A 20318-nucleotide genomic window follows, 5' to 3' on the forward strand; every position below is an offset into this window, starting at 1 on the left:
AAAGCATATTGACAGACTCGAGATGCTTATCATTCAAACTGTTACCTTTGAACATGTTCAAATGAAAAACATGTTTTTTATGAATAATACATAGATCATGGAGCACCATGCAAAGGTAAGACTGAGGTTTAAAGGGCTGTTTACTAAGAATTTGTCTTAGTGTTAAGCATTTTGAACATGGCTGAGTATAATAATCCTCAATACACTTTAAATGACTTGGAATAATTATATTAAGATAATGTCTATCAATATACTTTCTTTATCAAACAATAAAACATCTCCACCTCCACCAGATTAACTGACACAACCTCTGGAGCTGTACGAACATATTTCCTCTTTTATTTACATTCCTTTTCAAATGTTAACATTTTCGCTATAACTTTTTATCGGGTTGGCATTTTTTCATTAAAATAAATTGGCACAAGTAAAACATATGTAGACAAAAGTTTATTTACACCATACAACATTTTGTTTTTAAATATTTTATACAGAGCTGCAGATGAGAGAGCTTGCTGGGATCCTTCAAGCAGATTCTGCAGTATTAAACTTGTGAAATATATTATTTATATAAAAGTGAGTATTATCTTTATTGCATTTAAAGCAATGAAGAATGTAGCTTGACAAACATTCATTTTAATATGACAGAAAAATTCTCTTTGCCTTCCATGTTTTATATTATAAAGTAAAAAGTGTAATGGCCAAACTGACTGTTATAAACGTTTTTAAAAACCTGCATAAATATGTACATTGTGCTGCGTGGGACCAGTTTTCTCAAATCAAAACTAGGCCCGACGAAGCTGGGACCGCATGGCATGTCGTTGCTTTGTGAGGTGTGTCTTCTGGAGATTTTGGGCCAATTCCTCCACGGATCATTTGAAACACAGGATGGTAGATATAGTACACCAGGCTGTCCCACACTAAGTACACTAGTGAGAATACAAAAGTAACACGGATGTTTTTTCCCTTTTTCTTTTCTCTGTTGCTCTCTCTCTCGCCAGTCAGTCCGTATATTGGATTGGCACATAATGTCCCTGTCATACGTATACTGTCATACGATATGTATGCCAAGGCTGTTTTTAAAAAAGTCTGTTGCTTTGTTCAGTGCAAAATACATCTCTTATCCAACTCTTCCACAACAATTGCATTTTCTATAGGCCTCTGTCCTCCTCTCCTCACACCTCGGTCTGGAAGTCACCCTCCTGGACATCCAAGGGTAAGTTGACACACTTTTCCCACTCGGCTGCCGTCATCTCCAGAGAGTCCTTAGTGTTAGGTTCTAGTACATTCATAGTTGCGTAATTCTGATACTCGCAGGCTGGATTGTAGCTCTCCCATGGATTCTTGTTTGGCATTGCCTTGTCCTGTGAATGTGGCCAATGGGAAATGAGATTAGTAACCTCATATCCACGCTAGCTGTTTGCAACACGTTCAAGGGGGCATCATTTACTGCTACACTATGCTAAAGTAATGAATACATGTTGTGGAAAGCATTAAATAACAAAAATAATGGTTTAAATATGGACATGCTCATAGGAGGCTATTATCATGGAGTTGTTTTGGGCTATTCGTCTGACTGCACTCTTGACTGATTATCCCAGAGAAACTAATGCAAATAAGAAGGAATCTGTTCTGTGTAATGTAGAATGAATACTAACATCTGCAGCCAGCTCTGCAGCAAATTCATTTGAGGGAAATGTGAAGAAAAAATCTACAGTAGTTGTCGTCTTTCTCTACAAAAGCACTTTCAGTGGTAACTAAGCAACTGGCCTGATACTGTGGAGTCGGAGTGATTGAAATGTGAGTATTATATGCAGCCAGAGACTCCTGTGCAGGCGACCGTCTCTGAGGCTGCATTTGGTCACCAGTGTGATTTCTCTTTTGGATTCAGTACTGGCAACAATGCTCTTGTAAAACAGACTGACTTATAATACCAAAAAGATAGTCAGGTGTGTTTATAGAATGCAGACATTATCATTTCAAGGCTGGCATCAAATATCTAGTGACGAAGTGCCCTAAAAGCCCTACATTTCTTTTGGATGTTGATAGATTAAATAATTTGCCATGCATTAATGGAAAAACAATGGGGTTGCTAAGTAGATAAATGCATGTAAAGAAAAGTGCATTTATGACCTTGCATTGAAATGGATGCACAAAAGTCTTTCTTTCCTCAGACTGGCCTTGTGCTTTTAAAGGGGCTAACTCCCTGCAGCTGCTACAGAAAGTCACATGACCACTTCTACATAACTGCTCATTTGCACAATCACACATCATGTGCCCGGCACATGTCTAAATAGAGTACTCTCTAATTGGCTCACAGACTCCCCCCTGGTTTCCTGTTACTCACCATGCTGCCCATATTTGGTATGTCTCGAAATCGGTCCAGGGTTTGAAATTTCTGATTCAGTTCCTGGAACAGCTCCATGTGTCTTTTCCTGGTGTGCATGACTTTCTGCAATGGCAAGGGGTTTTCTTTGGTATTGACAGCCAATAATGGAAATGCATCTCCCTCTCCACCCCCGTCAACTCTGATCAATTAGTCAGTGTCATAGTATTTTACATAAAGGCCAGATTTTAAACAAATTTGCATAACTCTGCATATATATTATTTAGCTTTCAGAATAAAAGGAAGTCTTAGATACTTTAAGTCAGAATTACAAGACTAAGAACTTAATCTATCTAAATTTCCATTAATTGGAATACTTAGAATAAATAGCTGACTAGCTCATTTAGTGCTTTGTTGGCGTATGGGAAATCCTTATAATTAGACCTTGGCAGAATTTCCCAATTTAAAGAGGTGGTGTGCATCTAAGCTAAAACAAAAAGCTCCCATTGCTGTGCCAAACTAATCAAATGCCAAGCTCCTTCATTACCATTGCTTTACTTTGAAGGCCTGTATAATATATATGCAGAACATTCTGATATCGAAATGCAAAAGAAACACTGCTACATAGTACTGGAGTTGAGACCAGGTGATTAAATCAGACGTGAAATGTGCAATGACTTTAAAAGCATACATTTTGATCACCAGCGTACAGCTAATGGATGTAAGAGATGGAGGAGGATAAAATGTTGATGAGAACTGTTGCCCTGTTTGTCAGTTGACAGCCTTGCTTTTACCTTAACTACACAGCGTGTACAATAAATCTTCAGTCAAGGCTGTGTAACTCCAATAAGCTTAAGAGGCAAGTACTAATAAATCAAATGACAAACACAACTACAAAAATGGCTTTTCTCTGCATAACCAAGCTAAATGCATGTACTTAAGAGAAACAAGTATTCTACATACCTCAAAGTCTAGATCTGAATATCTTGATTTTCGTCTCTGTTAAAATAAAATATTAGACAGTTACATAGTTATAGACAGTTTATATACATGATGTATCATCTGTGCTTCTCTACTGTGCTTTATAATACCTCTAGTGAGCTCATAGATATTGTGGACCCTGTTTCACTGCGCGACAGGCCTGCAGACTCCTCCATCTCGGCGAGGAAGTTCTTGACTGCAGTGCGCGGTTCAAAGGGCAGGTTCTGCATCTGCTCTGGGACCCTGGGGTACTGCTGCTCCAGGTTCACATTCATGTGGTCCATTGCCTGCGGGCTGATGTTGAAGTCTGGGTTCATCTTGTAGTGCATCAGCCTCTCGTGGGACAGCTTATCCATGGGGATGTTCATCTTGGTATCGTCTTTGACAAGAGTGGGCACGTTGGAGCCAGGCATGGCTGAAGCGGCAGAAGCACGGGGCATGACGATGTAGTCAGTCTCCATCATCTGCCCGGCTGCGTGCGCCTCCAGCTCGTGGGACATGTCCTGCTCACTCTGCCGCAGGGCGTCATCAGTGCACAGGTAAACAGTGCGCCGCATATCTGTGTTACTGTCTCCCATACACTGCTCCTTCAGATCTCCCACTCCCATCGGCATGTGCAGAGAGGACGGCTGCTGGATTAACACTTTGGAGATGATGTTGCCAGGCAACGTGGAGTAGTTGAGGCCTTCGGGAGCCTTCTCATCCTCTTCATCATTCAGGGAGATGCGGGAGAGAGTGCCTGTGATGGTGGCGGCACGACAAGAGCCCATGTCTTTGTGGAGAGCTGTGGGGCAGAGATTTACAAGGATTAGCTGAGAATTTAAGTGACAAAAGTAGTGCCACTGCTTGTGTCAGATTCCTCTGCATATGACCAAAAGAGACAGCTAATTCAAACCAATGTAAGGCAATTCTCTGGGGATTTAGCACAGCTGTGAGAAACTGTAATGGCAGGACAAATAAGTGAAAATGTAGAGCTTCAGACACAACACCAAAATGAAAAGAGACATAAAGCAGCCACTGAATCTCAGGAGGATGTGGGAGCGAATGAAGAGTCTGCTTTCATTTATCCCTCTGCAGAACATCACACCCTGATCCAAACTTTATGATTGGAGATGACTTTGCACAACCCCATATATTTACCAGGCAGACTGCAGGTAGCTTCTCGAAATACTCTGATTTGTGAACATATTGTGTCCTCCAGTCCAAGTGCTCTAATCTCACGAATCAAGAGGAATTAAATTGATTTATGATAAAGTAAATTTCAAGGACAACTCAAACCCTGTTTTAGCCTAATTTAATGTGCAGTACTAAGTTGTGTTTTGGTTTATGTTTAAACCATGATGTAACAGTGGAGGTCTTACTTCCCCTCCATAATCCCTATTTGTGACATGTGACTTCCTGACTGCATGGAATAATCTGTAAAGTGCATGTTGTGTGACTACTGCTCTTCCTCAGCTGAGACCATGATTTATGAATGACACCTGTCTCTGCCTCACCTAACCCTAACCCTTATCGAGGATGGCCACTTTACACGACAACACAGTCACTGACATGAGCTACAAGAGCCAGGCGCCACGCTACAAGCTCTTATCAGGGTGTGCTTTGAATAATGACAAATCATATTGTTGACATGTAACCACAGTTGTGTAGGAAGGATACTGCCAAACTACAATTACTTATTCAAACCATTACCTCTAAAATGTTGCTATTCAAGCACTGCAGGAAACTGTTGCACCCACACAGCAATTTCTGGTAGCATTTTCACATTAATGAAATGCTTAGCTCAATTGCAAGCAGCATCTCCCCCATTAAAATTCCTTACTATAAATGTCAGGATCATTTTGCAAACTAAATTCACAACTGCTCAATTTTTATGTAATTATTTTTGCTTGTGTTGGCGGAAACAAGAAAATAAAAATAATTAGTTCTTACCTGATCTGCAAGCAATGTCCACATCTTTCTCGAAGTCAGTCTGTAGATGAGAAAAAATATTTTGATCAACTTAAAATTGCTTAAAATAAAGTAGTTTTTGTTTTTTTTTTACATTTTAGGGGATACAATAATTTACTGCTCTTTATCCTAACAACAATGCAATAAAACTTCTATGAAAAATTATCTTCTCCAGCCGCTGGTATGGCTTATAGGCTTGCTGCTAATGATTGTATTGAACTATGGGACCCAGACAGTGTTCTGCAAAAACATTTGAATGAGAAGGGTATTAGAATACTAATAGCAGTGATGTGCCGGTGGCATTGCACTGGACGAATAGACTGGTGTCCTATTTGAGAGGTCAGTCGCAGACACTCCTCAATTCCCTACTAGAGGAAATGAGATGGATGCACAGCAAACACGGACTCAAAGTTCAATCAAACAGAAATAAAGGGACTGTGCTGAGGGCGCCAAGAAACCAAAAGGACCAAATCCCATTCATCACAAGTCCCTACTGTGAGCAACATGTAATTGCAGCTTAACCATAAACTATAAACCTATTGGAAATAATGTCTTGCATTTCTGAATGGGGATATTAAAGAACAAATGCCTCCACTGAGAACATAAGTGGAATTAAGGGCAAAGGAGAGCAGGGTGGTGAGTGTGCACCATAAATAACACAGAACACTGGTTAAATAACACACAGGCCAGAGCTGCCGTTCGTACCATTATCTGAGCGTGCCCATTAGGGAAGGTTCCTGTTGCATCCCCGCTGATTGGATCTTGGCAGTTTCTCAGCCGACATCTAAATGCATCTTGGACCTATAGAAATAAACAGTTTGTCTCAACACAGTAACAACATTTGATAGTAATTTTAGTAAAATGTAAGCTAGACAATTATAGTGTGCATTTGTATGTGCAAACGTATCGTATCTAAAATATGGAAGGACTGTGTAATCTCTCTTTTGTACAGGGAGGTTAATCTTATTTTACAGAATTTTAAATCACTGCTTGTCTGTCAGTGTTAGTCTCTGCTTGATCACTTATCCATAGATTACAGTACTGCATAAAATAAAGGCTAACTAATGTCTCTATATGTGCTATTTCAGTGCTATATGATACAAAGTTGTTGGGGGGGAAATCACCATGAAAATAAGTAATTCTGTACCTCTCTCCTCAGAATACAGTGCACCATAACGATGACAAAGCCCTGCAGAGAGTCAAAGACGGCAAAGAGGATCTGAAAGAGGATGGAGCGTTTGTCCGTCATGGCGAGCACAGCGGACATCCAGGTCAGCGCCAGCAGAGGCAGGACCACACACGAGCTCCACAAGGACGCCCTGGGAGACAGGAAAATACATTATAGGTTGATGCGCAGGAAGGGATGGAGGAGATATACCATAAGAGCTATCTACAAAATCAAGTAGCATGTAAGGAACAGGTGCGTGCCCATCGTTTGCAATTATTTTATGTAATTTGTGTTGATGCAGCTGTGAAAGGTTTTTTTTAGATTGCATAACTGTTTCTTCAGGACTTTTCATGCTTTTTTTTAAAAAGAGTACATTTTTCTTTTTGTTTATTTAAGTACAAGCTATTATAGTGGCATAATAATAACATTAACAATAATTACATTATTTGAAGTTCTGTTGATCAAATGAACACTTTTTATTCATTTATTTATCTAGGCAGACCCAATGAGAGAGAAAAATAAAATCAAACAGAACAAATATGTGTACAAGTCCATTTCCAATGTTAAAAACAGGTGCAGGTGTGTATAAATGTTACTGGATTATTACATTGGATTTGATATGTATTGAACCATCATTATTAATTCTACAAAAACTGTCAGTACACCCTACAAATTGAGACTAACTGCGCTGTGAATAAGACTAGTTCCTTGCCGCTGCAGTGGACCGCAGCCTTGCCCAAAGTGCTTGAGTGGACAGCGTGTACATGCACAGACTCCCAGTAGCATGGTTCTTATTGATTGCGAGACACTGACAGGCACTTACATTGCGTTGCTCGCTGTAGTTGCTGATAAAGCAGTTGTTGATACCACACCACATTTGGCACACTTGAGAGTTAATCCTGTATGCGGCTCACTCATCTGTCTGCAGGACGTAAAAGAGACAAGAGGATGACAAAGACAGCCAACAGCTAACAGCCAATGCCCCACCACCGCCCAGACAACCCCCCTCCAATCATTTCAACAAGAGCCAACGTGTGGGCGATTTAATGATTTTCATCTTGCACTGATTCTGCCAAAGAAGTATGAAGCTATGCGGCTCCCAGGAGAGCTCTGACCCCTTTATGTTTATACATCTAATTTCAGTTCTAGGGGAAATGAGGTCTAAATCTCCATATGTAAAATACAAAATCAAAAAGCATGCGCAAGTTTACAAAGACAAGGACAATAACACAGACTGAAATGTTGAGAAGAAAAGTAAAGAGGTACTAACAAGGACGTGCTGTCATACCCTGCACGGTGCTTCAGCTTCTTGTCCAGAATGCCATCTCTGGACACAAGCTTATTAAAAACCAGTATACCGATCACCATGTTGACCTGTGAACAGAGACGGAGAAGGAAAGGAGATTCTCAATTGTCTTTTCTACACAACAGCAGCTGACTGATATCTTGGCCCCGTGAGCATCATTTTTTTTCTTTTGTTTTTTTTTTCAAATGTCTGACGCTTTGACCTGGAGCATCTGTGTGACATGAGCCAATAGATGAGACCAGCCCTGCACACTCAACACAACAGCCTGAAGGAAAGATCGGACGACAAGGAACACTGGGCTACTCAAAGGCACCTTCTGCTATTAATAACACTGAAAGAGGCTGCGCTGTGCTGTACATATATACACTTGGTTTAATTAAATATTTATGGGCAATAGATTTAATGGCTTTAACTTAACAAACAATGAGATATAATTGTAAGTGTCAGTACTTTGTAATGTGATCATAAACTTGATATATGCAAACATTTCTTCCCTGCCACAACAAGTCACTGTGGCTGAAAATGAATGTAGCTTGCCCAGAAACAGAGCAATATGGTCAAACCCTCAATTTCCTGTAATATTGCTTACAATAAAATGTTTAGTGAATATAGCATTACCAAATTATTGGTAATGCTATACACAGCTTATAATGGGCAAAACAAATATTACCCATAGCCGTCTGTGTTGTCTTTGCATAATGGATAAAATTTGTGATTTTCTCCCTATATTAAATTGAAGATGATTAACCCGCTCAGTTATTAGATTTGGAGAAAATCTAATGCATAAATACTTAATAAGCTGCTAACCACATGGTGCCTCCCATTACGGTGAATGAAAAGGAATTACTCCAGCACAAGCAGCCCGATGGGACTCTTTGAAACTGTGGTTTTTGCCTCTATCTTTGATTAAGAAAGTAGAAATTTATTGGTCCAACTGGCTGAATTCTCTTTCAATCCTCTTCCCAATCTACTGTTTAGAAAGGTACCTTTTTTTTTTTTTTTTTACAGTATAAAAGATTAATGTTGTGATGAATCCACCTGCACATTCCCAGAGGAGTTTTTTCAGTTAGGAATTGACCCAATGGTGATGTAGTTTTCACAGTTTAAAGTCAATGTGTGTATACTATGCTATAATATGCTGTGTTAATATAATGTTTTGTACAATATTTGACCCATTTTATTTATTATTTTATTTTCATTGATTACTTTAAACACAAAGTAGTGCACTGAATATAGAACAAAAAACAAAAAACAAAAAACTATTAGAATGTATTACATTCTGAATATTGTTCATAGTTACATAAGTGTTCATAGTTAGATAAATGTAGATTTAAAATTTAAACAGGACATATAAAATTGATACTCACCAAAACAACAGCAGCTGCAGGACCGACAAAAGCATACAAGAGGCCACCCTCCAAAGACAACCAACAGCTGTGAGAAAAAAAACACACACTTTACTCCCGTGAAGACATTAACAGTGCCGTTAACAGAGCACTCCAGCATACAATATCGTTCTGCTTAACTGTCAAGGGACATGCCATATGCTCTAGGTCTATTTCCAAAGTTTCATAGGGCAATAAAATGCTAAAGAGATTTTAAGCAGTGTTTATGCATTTGGGATCCTGCAGGGATACAACTCAAGAGAAATTGGCCTCTCGCTGTGCTATTCTAAAATTTGATTGGGTTCATGGGACTGTGTTTATAGCACTGTTTGGATTTAGTAAGTCAACCAAATTGAATTACTAAAGCACTATTCGTTTGGTGTTCAAATTAATCCATGTGAAACAGAAACTTACTATAATGGTGTCCCGTAGCCCTTTGTTTTAGTGAACCCCATGGAGACCGCAACCACTAAAGCTGGCAATCCTTCAAAAGAGAAAACAATCGATAGTTAGTCAGACCGCTCTGGTTCAGGCCACTTCAATACAGTCAGAAAGTCAGCTCCTCTGCCTCCCAGTCATTAGACAGAGTGCTGCTAGACACACTTTATTAAGGCCACCACCGTTATATACAAAAACATAATATTAGCGCTGGGCAGCAATTAAATTTTTTTATCTCGATTAATCGCATGTTTGAATTGCGATGAATCACGTGATGTGCAAAGCTTAAAAAACAATACAATAAATAAATGTCTAAATAAAAATCAAAATAATATAAGGATTCTGTATTAGCCTATTGTATGATTTTCTAAAGTCTACATTCAAAAATAGGATTGAAATGATATTCAACCTTTTGAAGCTGAACCTATTTTTTTCCTGTAGTTGTCCTGTGTGGTCTGCTGCTTCTTTCTGCCCACTATGAGTCCTTGTTCAAACCAACTCACTGGTTACTTAACATCTAGGCTGTTAAAATCTCTGTAGTTTTCAAAATAAACATGATAGATCGGGGCTGACAGATCGCCAATCGTCCGAGTGTATTGAATCATGTATTTAGAGTCAATCTCACTTTACAGACTTAGCGGCCGTTTCTCTGTGATCACTGACTCTTTTTGATAGTTTAAAAACTCGGCGCTTGGCCTGGTCTCTGTTGTACTCTCTGTACAGCAGGGCTCTTCCTCATGTCCAGTGCACAGACACAGCTGACCCACCCCCTCTGTGTGTGTATGTGCTGAGCAGAGTGAGAGAGGGGAAAAGACGAGTGCAGACCGGGTTTTTTTTAATAATTAATTGCAATGAATCCTTTTTTTTTTTTTTTTGAGTTAATGTGATAGAATATGTCATTGTGCCCAGCCCTAATATATATACACACACTTATGCATATACACATTGTGCTATTACTGAATAAACTAAAATATAGTAAAAAATATAGTACAAACACATTAACCACATTGTAATCTACCTGATGCTAGAAATATAATAATACGGGTATCCAGACTATGGTAGACTTTTGGTGTTTCTTTTCTTAATATTGTTTCATTAAGTCTGTGTTTTCTCCTACATGATTTAAAGTATTATTTCTTATGCAATCCACAACTGTTGCACACACACACTGTTGAACTATGGTCAACTAATGAAGATGTTAAAATGATTAAGATTTGTGAAGTATTAATAAACAGTATCTTGAAAGTGAATATAAAATAAATTTGTGGAAAATATGTTGACTTATGACCAGGACACAACTGACTGTTTAATCGACTAAAGTACTAAAGAACTACCTCCCTAATGTGCATCTTGTACTATGGGGATTACTACTCTGTAAATCTTACAACTGAAGCATGGAAATTCAATAGGTCAAACACTTCTGACTGTCAGACATCACTCAATGCAATAAGTTGACATCACTATGATTTCTGAATAAACATCAGTGTTCATCGCAGACATATGCAGGTACATGTAAAGCAGCTGGTGGGCATTCATTGATAAAATCGTGCTGGTTGCTGATTGAAATAATAGATTCTATCCTTTCTAGTGTGTGCCTAGAATATTAATCTTTTTCTCTTGCTAGCTCTGAAGGCAGGTGCTATTCATGTAATCACTTTCCGGGAGGCACAAGGCAGGACCCTATTGTCGTGCTGTAGAGGTGAGTGTACACACGAGCAGACCATAAATCATACTGCAACCAACACAGTGCCCAAGATGTGGCGCTATGAATTAAGTGACAAGCCAGAAGACCATGGACAATTTGTCTTCAAAAATCGCCCTTTTGGTTGACAGCGGATCTGTTCTAGTGGGGCCCAGACCAGGAAATGATCTGCGATGGTATTTCTCTCCACATGTATATGATTGTAGCACTGGCTTTGTCCATTTCTTTTGCAGCCTGCAGTGCACCGCAATGACTAAGAGAGCCTTGTTTGTTGCTAGGTAACAGGAAGAATGAGTGTGGGCTCTTTCATAATCAAATTGATTTTAAAAGATAGATTTCTGGCCATCCGAGAGATAAAAAAGAAGAGATTGTTAAGGTTTGGTCAACTATTTATGAAACTAAATCTAAGAAGGCATTTACATTTTGATAAAGAATTGTTTGTTCTTAGTTACAGAAATGTTTTTTGTAGGTTTTCGTTTCCACCTGCTGCATACCAAGTTTTGAGGTGATATTCAAACGTACAGTGCCAGAGGATGAAAAACATGAAATGGGGAATGTGAATATATTTTTCTTGATTTTAAAATATTCCATAGTCACCAAGGACTATATTTTTTACATTGAAGACCCCGCTAGAAATGTGTCTGAAAATTCCTTTGCAGACTTCAGTTTACACCTGCTTATTTACAAGACTGGGAGGATAGAAAATGAAATTAAGACCTAAAGCCTATTAAAATGTTTCATAACGGCATGTGTGTCTACTTGAATAAACATTTTACTTTCAGACAGACAGACAGCATTCACCGTTATGTATTGCGTGATATAATCTACTATATAGCATGGCACAGTAAAAGTGTCTTTTCCACACACAAAACATGGGGTCAATGCAACTTTATAAAAAGAACCTGTATCTACCTTGTCTTGTCTAGCTATCCATTAAAAAGGCTGTGCAGGGAGACCGACAGGAGCACAAAAGTGTTGTGAGTGAATGGGGAGAAAGGATGAAGATCTTACAGTCCCATGGAACGAATGAGAAGAACAGACTGAATAGACTACTTGGAAAGATACCCTTGGCCTGAAATCTACAGAGCTAGGGCACAAAATGGCAGCTTCTAAGCCACAGTGGCATTTAATGGAGAGGTTTTTGGTTGAAAGAGCACTTACCCCAGCCCAGACACAAAAAGCGCTTGCGGATCAACCTGGTTCGAACTTTCCCTGTCACTGCCATGTACGACTGCCAAGCCTCCGTGAGCACCCAGCAGAAAGAGGCCAGGAAGAAAAAGTGAAGGAAAGCTGTTGTCATGATACAAACTCCCTGCAGAGGACAAAACAGAGACACAAGAACAATATCATTAAAACTAAGAAATGAACAAATAAACAGGAACAGTGCACATATAGAGAGCTTGTATTTAATTGTAAAAAAGAAAAACATAAACAAGGCGTTGGGTAGAATTTCAAAACCCAAGCCAAATTCGATTGTACAAGCAGTGATTTCTGTAAACAGAGAGCTCCTGCAGATACGCATCAATTGTATCGACATTTTTTATTTGCTAGAACTGGTCTAGCGGCACCAAGCACATTTGTCCGTCTCGCCTGCACGCTGAAGCAGCCACTGAAACAGAGCATTGGAGTCTGAAGAGCAGCTAAGACAGTGGCATTAGCTGTTCAGATCACAGGAAGGCCTGGGTGGCACAAGACCGTGGCGTTGCATTCCTCTGCACTACAACTGATTAGTATTCTGGGGATCCTACCTCAAGACAGAGAAGCAAGGTCAATGGCTTTACACAGACAGGAAGAAGACACTACAACAGCTACAATGAAATAAAATACACCGCTCAGCTTTGGTAGCCTGTCTATATTCATTAGACTGTCAAGTTGAGGATTAGTCATCGTTTTTCACAATCCATATGAGAGAAAATAACCAAACATTGGTCAAATTAAAAACAAATATAAGCTAATTATTTGTATTAGGTACAGGAGCAAAGAACTCACTAAGTACAGGAATGTAATACACACATAACACACACACACACACACACACACCCACACACACACACACATAACTATAGATTACTGAAATCTGTACAATATGCTAACTGAAAACACACCTTCATATACATTCAGCATTGCTTTATTGTTGTTTCATGTTTTCTTATTTATTATGTGTTCTTTTATGTTTTTATTTAAAAGTGATTATTTTTAAGCGATAGTTTCTAAAGTTATTGGAGCTCTGGATTGGTTTGTTAAGTTGGGTTCCTGGATAACATAATGATCATGTTTCACCTTTACTTTTGTGAGTTAAGGCTTTCCTCGGTGCAGAATGAATACTCTCACTTGTTAGAGGATTCAGCACAGAGAATGGATGTGTAGGTTTAGCAGATTTGGGTTGTCATATTGTTTGTCGGGTGAAGTGGTGGTAATCTCGGTGGCACAAAGCCTAGACAAGAGCAGATACTGGAGTGCATCATCTTGTCCCAGGGCGTCCACGGCACACTGTGAAATCTTCCATACACTCACCCTCCCCACAGAGACTATGACAGGAACCCCATCCATCTCCTGGAGCGCCGCTGGGGTTCACAGTAATCCTACAACACCTCACAACTGACACAAAGAATATCTCCATATAAGAATGGAGAATAATGCTGTGGATTCTGAAAGCTACAAACATTTATACTCAAAAAGAGGCTTTGTGCTGTTCATAAAATCAAATTAGACTGTTGCTGGTGCAAATATATTCATGTTGGGAATTTGGAGGGTTTCAAATGGTGAGAAAAGGTTAAAAAAACATGACTAGGCCTATTAAATTAATTTAATGAGATTAGAGATAACGGGGAGGAGCACTTGATATAAAATGTTCTATATGATGACACTTGTTAGTTGAACAGTCGCTGTCCATTGTGCTGAACACAGAAGAGTGTATTACCTAGAAACAGGTCAGTTACAACCATAATATCACACAGAGCAGAAGCTGTTACTAAACCTGCAGTCTGATTATCAACAATAAAAGTGAGCACTGCAAAGCAGGACAGGTACACAGTGACAGCACTAGTTGGACTCAGGACTCTCAGAAAAACAAGGGGTGAAACCTGAAGTTTATGCTGCCCTTTAAAAAGGCAAATGCCGGTGATGTCGTGCGTTCTATGTCCGTCTCCATGGAAACAGGATCCAAGGCAGGGACCACATTAAAACACAGCCAAGCTAATAGACATGAAGGTGTAGGGAGCTGATACTTGAAGCCAGTTCATAATGGCAGTTTAAGGTCAGCATATCAAATTTAAGAGGTTTCTGTCACAGGCTGACTAAGCTTTGACTAAAATGTCTGGAGCAGCCCCAGAGCTTTCTCAAAGCTGAAAGGCTAAAGGCAGAAATATGTGATGCACATGTGCTCCCTGTTGCAGTGATGGACAAGACAAGTGGAGTGGAAGGATAAGAAGCGACATCAACTTGAAATAAAGCCTGTTCTATTATAAATCTCTTCTTCACAAGGATTTGTAATTGAATTAAAGTCACGTTTCAGCCATTTTCTCAACAAGGTTTCACAAGATTAAACATTTGGCAATTAGTGCTTATGTTATTTTATTACCAGTCCCTTTCCACACAATTTATAAGATTTTTTTTTCCCCTGATGGATAGAGTTTTTGTCCAGTTTCTACAGGTACAGTTTAGTATAGCGTAGAGCACTATAGAATGTGAATCATAGCTTTCATTTGTTATTACAGTGTGGGGCCTGGGGGAAAGAGGTTGACTGCTTTTGATTGAAGTACACAGCGTTTAAACCCAACAACAACAAGTACCATATTGTGCGCAATCACTTTAGGCCACATCGAAACAATCTACTGAAGTTGTCCCTCACATGAAACAGCTTTGCAGGTACTATCACTGTTTACCAAAACGATTCAAACTCCTACACACTTTGACATGTGTTCTGAGTGCAAAGAGAACGCAATGAGAATATGCAAATAAGGAAAGAAGACAGAACAAGAACATCTCTGTAACATTTTACTGTAATACCTGTTCTGCTTTATATCTAATTGCCATGATACAACGTCCTTCAAAGACATTTACAGTGAGAAGGTGCACTGCAGAATTTCACTTAAATATATGAAGGACTGCTCTCAGTGTGTAGAAGAGTTTACTAAAAGCTCTTCTCCCTGGCATTCGGTTCTAGCTAGGCAGGATATTTTGGTGTTTTATTTTATTGCTCTTTGCCTATGTGTTGTATTTTTTGTATCCCTGTTTATTGTCGTTTATGTGAAGCATTAGGGCAGCTCAAGTTGTATTTTAAATGTGCTATATAAATAAAACAGAATTGAATTGATACAGCTTGTAGATAAAAGCGATAGTGATAAAAGTGAAGTGAATATCTCCAATTTGTGTTTTTGTTTTGTTTTTTTCCTCCAGGAACGATAATCAGATAACATTTTTGCAATCAGTTATAAATGTGCTAGAACATTATAAATGTGACTGTTGAAATTATATTGGTTGGTGTTCAAATTGTTGTTTTTTATGAGCTCTGTTGGCACATTTACCAGGACTAAACATGGGGAATCAGCATTTTAGTTTTATGCAGCGAAAACCTGGAACAGTTTTCCTGAAGATGTGAGACAGGCCTCTACTTTGACAATGTTTATATCCAGGCTCAAAACAGTTCTGCTGTGTATATGACAGCATTCTTCTCTTTTAATGTTATTTTGATTTGTTTGTATTGTGATTTTAATGTCTTTCTTACTCTGAAAAGCATTTTGCATTACTTTTCATTGCAATTGTGCTATACAAATAAACTTGCCTTTATACAGTTTAGTTCTCTTATTATAGACAGCTTACTTAATATGCTAAATTGGCATAGGTACAAATGTATTAGCAATAGCCATTTTCATATTATCACCTCTAATTGCAGACAAATTCTTTAAATAATTCTCTAAGTTCTGTATTTCTGTCTGACCTTTTTAATATACATTTTTCCTGAATACTGTCAAAAGTGGATTCAAACCTCCAGCTCCCAAATGTAAATATATTGAACCTCACATCTCAGGTTGTGCATTTGCGTTTCTTTGTTTATCCTTTCTCCTGCATACAGCAATAAACAATGACAACAAGGACAAAGGAAGCACTCTGACTACGAAAGGTGAGTCACTGACATCCTGCTCCCTAAGGACCCTCCACTGCAAAGAGATGATTTCTATTAGACGATGAGCAACTCCACAAACACGGAAGCCAATTATACGCTTTTTTTCCCCTCCTTGCTTTTTTGATTATGAAAGATGGAAAAGAGGACGTGTGTGAAGTCATGTCAGAAATACTGTCAATTAAACCTACACAAACTATATTTTTTTCCTGGTGTTGTCCTGGCACTCGACTCACTCACTGCCTTCTACAGCGACTCGGATCAAACATGAGGAATATTAATGTAGAAAGAAGGTAGAGCAGAGTATAATGTAACCCCTAGATATTTTTCATCAATTGTAAAAACTATATCAAAGAAGGGATATGCAAGTAATTCCATTTCAATGACAAATATGACCAAAATAAAGTATGTAAAAGAGGAATCCAGTTTATTAATGCTAATCTTAGTTAAATGGAAGTTGCTCCTGTGGTATCTTGACACAGGCACATTTACAACTGTATTATTCAGTCTGATAAGTCACCTACTTTCATTTCATCTGTTTGTTCTCTTCATTTAGGTGTGCTTTTCATAAGGTTTTAAATAATCACAGCAACTCTTTATCAAAGCCAAATTCATGATTATGATTATGGTTTCTAACAGTGCTCTCTTAATTTGTTGATTGGCAAGATTAGTGATACCCAATGCAAGAAACTATGTAGTGACTGTACAGAGAGCATATTTGATGATAACTATAATAAAGCAGAATTGTTTTTAGAATAATTACAGTAACAAAAGTTCAGTCATTTGTCCTCCTAGTACTGGCTGAATAGAGATCTACTGGTATGGGTTTACCAATAACAATAGTGATTGTTTAAAATCTAAAGAAATTGATGGCTGATATTTTTAGGCAAATATACTGGACCGATTTACATTATATTCCCCAAATTATGTAGTTTAAATTGACTAAAACCTTATTCAAAGCCCTTGAGAGCCATGTAGTCATGTTTTGTGCTGTTATCTTTTCAAACTGAATAGTTCAAATTAAGTTTAAATGCATATATATTTAGGCAGGAGGTTGGCCAAAACAAACTATCGACCTGTTTTGGAGATTTAAGGCCGATCGTCGATACACTAAACAGTGCAAATATACACTGGTCTATCTCAACTTCTTAACTCACTTTTTCATGAGGCTATTTCACACTTAAATTTTTCGGGGTTTTAATTCTGGACCGATCATGAATAAATGAAAAGGAAGTTTGATTCAAACTGAAAATAATGGTTGTCCACTAAGCGAAAACATTTTGTGACCAAAGCTTTGATCAAATCTGACACATTTCAAAATGCTTTTCAAAATGCCCTAGAGCTGTGTGCATTTACTGCATTCAATAGACTACAACTATGAGCCATCAGAGGCCAAACAAATCAACCAATCATGATTAATGTGTTCTGATATTTTGTAGATTAGCCTTGTACATAACGTAATCACAATGTTTTCTCTGTTCTGCTTTGGTGGACTGGAGAGAAGACAAGATTCATGCATTCATTATTTATGATCTAATTTTCATTGAACGCAGGGAAATTAATAGGCAGAAGCATTTTGATTTATGAGTGTAGTCCGGTCCAGTGTAAGCTCTCTCGCTGCTGCTGAGGCCATCTGCTCCCAGAATAAGTCATACCTATAAACACAGAGTAGTAGCCATGCAGCCTCGCATCACCAAGTGCATTTGAGAAGACATGCATAAATTCCTTTTAATGTATTGTAGGTTTTTGGCTCGGTATTACATTTCTTATTAGACACAGCCAGTAAAATAACACTCAAGTAACATGGCCAAATGCTAACACACCAGGGTAATGAGCCAACCAGCCAGACAGGATAGAAAGGGTTCACTTAATGACTATAAACTGTGTGTTGGTTGGGAAAAAGGTAAAGGTATAATGAGAATAGGGTTACACAATATAATGTCTGTGCAACTGGACAGTGTGTCACGCTGTAGTGCTGCCAAATGACTGAAAGGGCATCTGTGTGGGCAGCCTGTAAATCCTAACTATGGTTTGCCAAACAATCTTTTACATTAGCAACTTGTTTACAGGACAGCTACAAAAGCCAAGAAAGGAGGACAGGATACATTAAGAGGGCATAATATACTGCAAAGATATTATGCAGAGTATATCACACTAGCACATTTTAGTCCTTTACCTGACTAAAATGTCAAATTTTCCTCCCTGATTTGTCTTTCTGAAAACTGGTTCTCAAAGTATCATTGGCTTTGAAAGAGTTTTCTAATTCTCAGTTAGATGTCTTTTCTATATAGTATTTTAGTAAGCACTAGGCCAGTCACAATGAGTACTGTATCGACTTATCATTCATTTCATTATCATATGAAAGCTGTAACAATATTTATAGTGTACATTTTCTTTGCAATATATTTGTTGTTTTATTTTATTTTAGTATTATGTTTTAGTATAATATGATAAGATTAGACCAGTAGAGGATTCAATAAGCAACTTCTATGGCCCATTATAGCTTCATTCTGTTATTCATTTGCTGCAGCTTATGCCGTTTAATGATACTGTCCATAAAAAATTGGATTACTGGGATTATCCTGCTTTTGAGTTACTGTGTCAGTGGCAAAAAATAGTTTCAATATTATCATTTATTGTTGTATTTCTCTGTAGCAACATACTGTGCTTCAAAATTTGTTTTACTAAGTACAACACACATCTAATCAGGAGACATTTTCAAGATTTGATCAACTTTCTAAAGCATATATCAACATTAGAGTTCTTTCAGTTTGTGGTGAATCTTAGTGATTTCATCATAGCCTGATTGACCTGTGCATCCTGTCTCCTGCCGTGCATCAAGCCTGCCTTTATACTCCTACTCTTGCATTTGTCAAGCCTTCTTAATTGCTAAGCAGTTCTGACAGGCCAACAAGAAAAACACAGCTTTGAAACTGCAGCACAAAGCGAGGGCAATCCTTTTGGAGGGCCCTTTTCTTGTTTAGCTTTCCCTTTTCCTTAAAAACAAAAGTTGTGAATGTCCAGAAAGAATAGGATTTAAAATTAAGTATATTTTGAAGCATTTGTTGATCAACATTTTAAGATAAAACATCAATATTTTTTAGATATTTCCACATACTATGGGCCTTAGACAGGAGACAGTTAAAGCCTGGTATAAAGCCATAGACACATAGACACATCACCTCTTCCCAATGGGCCTCCTCCCATTCGACTAACACCTCTTTGCACCATCACAGTCAAAGTACAGTTTGTTTTTATTGAGTTTATTCCAAAACTATTACAAAGAGCAAGATTGCTAAGCACTATGCCAGTGAACACACTCCGATGCAATTTCACTTCAATTTTCAGTTATTCCAACAAACAAAGGTATTTGTTCTTGGAAAATTCCAAAAGCTCAAAGTTTAACTCGAAAAACTCCAGCATTGAGTTTGAGCGGAAAAAACCCAAGGCCAAAATTGATTGTTTTTTTGTAGCTTTTTCAGCTCATATTTCTTAGCTGTTGAAACTGTTGAAGCTGTTGAAGTGTAACTCACAAAACATACAGCAGTGAATGACACTTACCACATTGTGTGTCTGAGTTTGTCCGACCAGGATCAATATGTTGGAGCACACTATAGAGAGGCAGAAGTTAAGCAGGATGATGGATCGCTCTGAACGGATGTATCTGTGAAAGAAAAGTGAAAGCTTCCATCAACATGGGAGTAGTAGTCACGACACAATCTGAATTTTTATATTTTATTACCAATAACAATGCCATTATTACTATGTTTACAGTTCTGTGTGTTATTGATCAGATATGAATGGGCCTTTATATTATGTGTAAATGTGGCTTTGTGTTTGCATCATCTTCACAGTAGAACCGTTTGAATATATTTACTTGGGAGTTCTGAAGGTGTTTTTGCAAATTACCACACGTATAAACAAAAGATATCATTATAACTCA

The 20318-nt window shown here is 38.2% G+C and overlaps 1 protein-coding gene across 4 annotated transcripts in view; it reads right to left on the reverse strand.

Annotated features, from left to right (window-relative positions):
- Nucleotides 1–312: 312 nt before the first annotated feature.
- adgrb3 (adhesion G protein-coupled receptor B3) overlaps nucleotides 313–20318 on the reverse strand; it is a 115932-nt gene continuing 95926 nt past the window's right edge. For 2 of the 4 annotated variants that reach the window (XM_033979485.2, XM_055227256.1), the window contains exons 19-31: nucleotides 19937–20039; nucleotides 12415–12565; nucleotides 9528–9597; nucleotides 9096–9162; nucleotides 7693–7796; nucleotides 7246–7344; nucleotides 6402–6573; nucleotides 5960–6055; nucleotides 5237–5276; nucleotides 3415–4088; nucleotides 3287–3322; nucleotides 2345–2449; nucleotides 340–1361 (exon numbers count right to left, since the gene is read on the reverse strand). In XM_033979485.2, coding sequence (XP_033835376.1) covers nucleotides 1173–1361; nucleotides 2345–2449; nucleotides 3287–3322; nucleotides 3415–4088; nucleotides 5237–5276; nucleotides 5960–6055; nucleotides 6402–6573; nucleotides 7246–7344; nucleotides 7693–7796; nucleotides 9096–9162; nucleotides 9528–9597; nucleotides 12415–12565; nucleotides 19937–20039 — 1906 coding nt within the window. In that variant the 3' untranslated portion in view covers nucleotides 340–1172. Of the gene's footprint in view, nucleotides 1362–2344; nucleotides 2450–3286; nucleotides 3323–3414; nucleotides 4089–5236; nucleotides 5277–5959; nucleotides 6056–6401; nucleotides 6574–7245; nucleotides 7345–7692; nucleotides 7797–9095; nucleotides 9163–9527; nucleotides 9598–12414; nucleotides 12566–19936; nucleotides 20040–20318 lie in introns of all 4 variants that reach the window. The other 2 variants (XM_055227257.1, XM_033979487.2) reach the window with 2 other exon arrangements.

This window comes from Periophthalmus magnuspinnatus, chromosome 15 (assembly GCF_009829125.3).
Source record: "Periophthalmus magnuspinnatus isolate fPerMag1 chromosome 15, fPerMag1.2.pri, whole genome shotgun sequence".
NCBI lineage: Eukaryota > Metazoa > Chordata > Actinopteri > Gobiiformes > Gobiidae > Periophthalmus > Periophthalmus magnuspinnatus.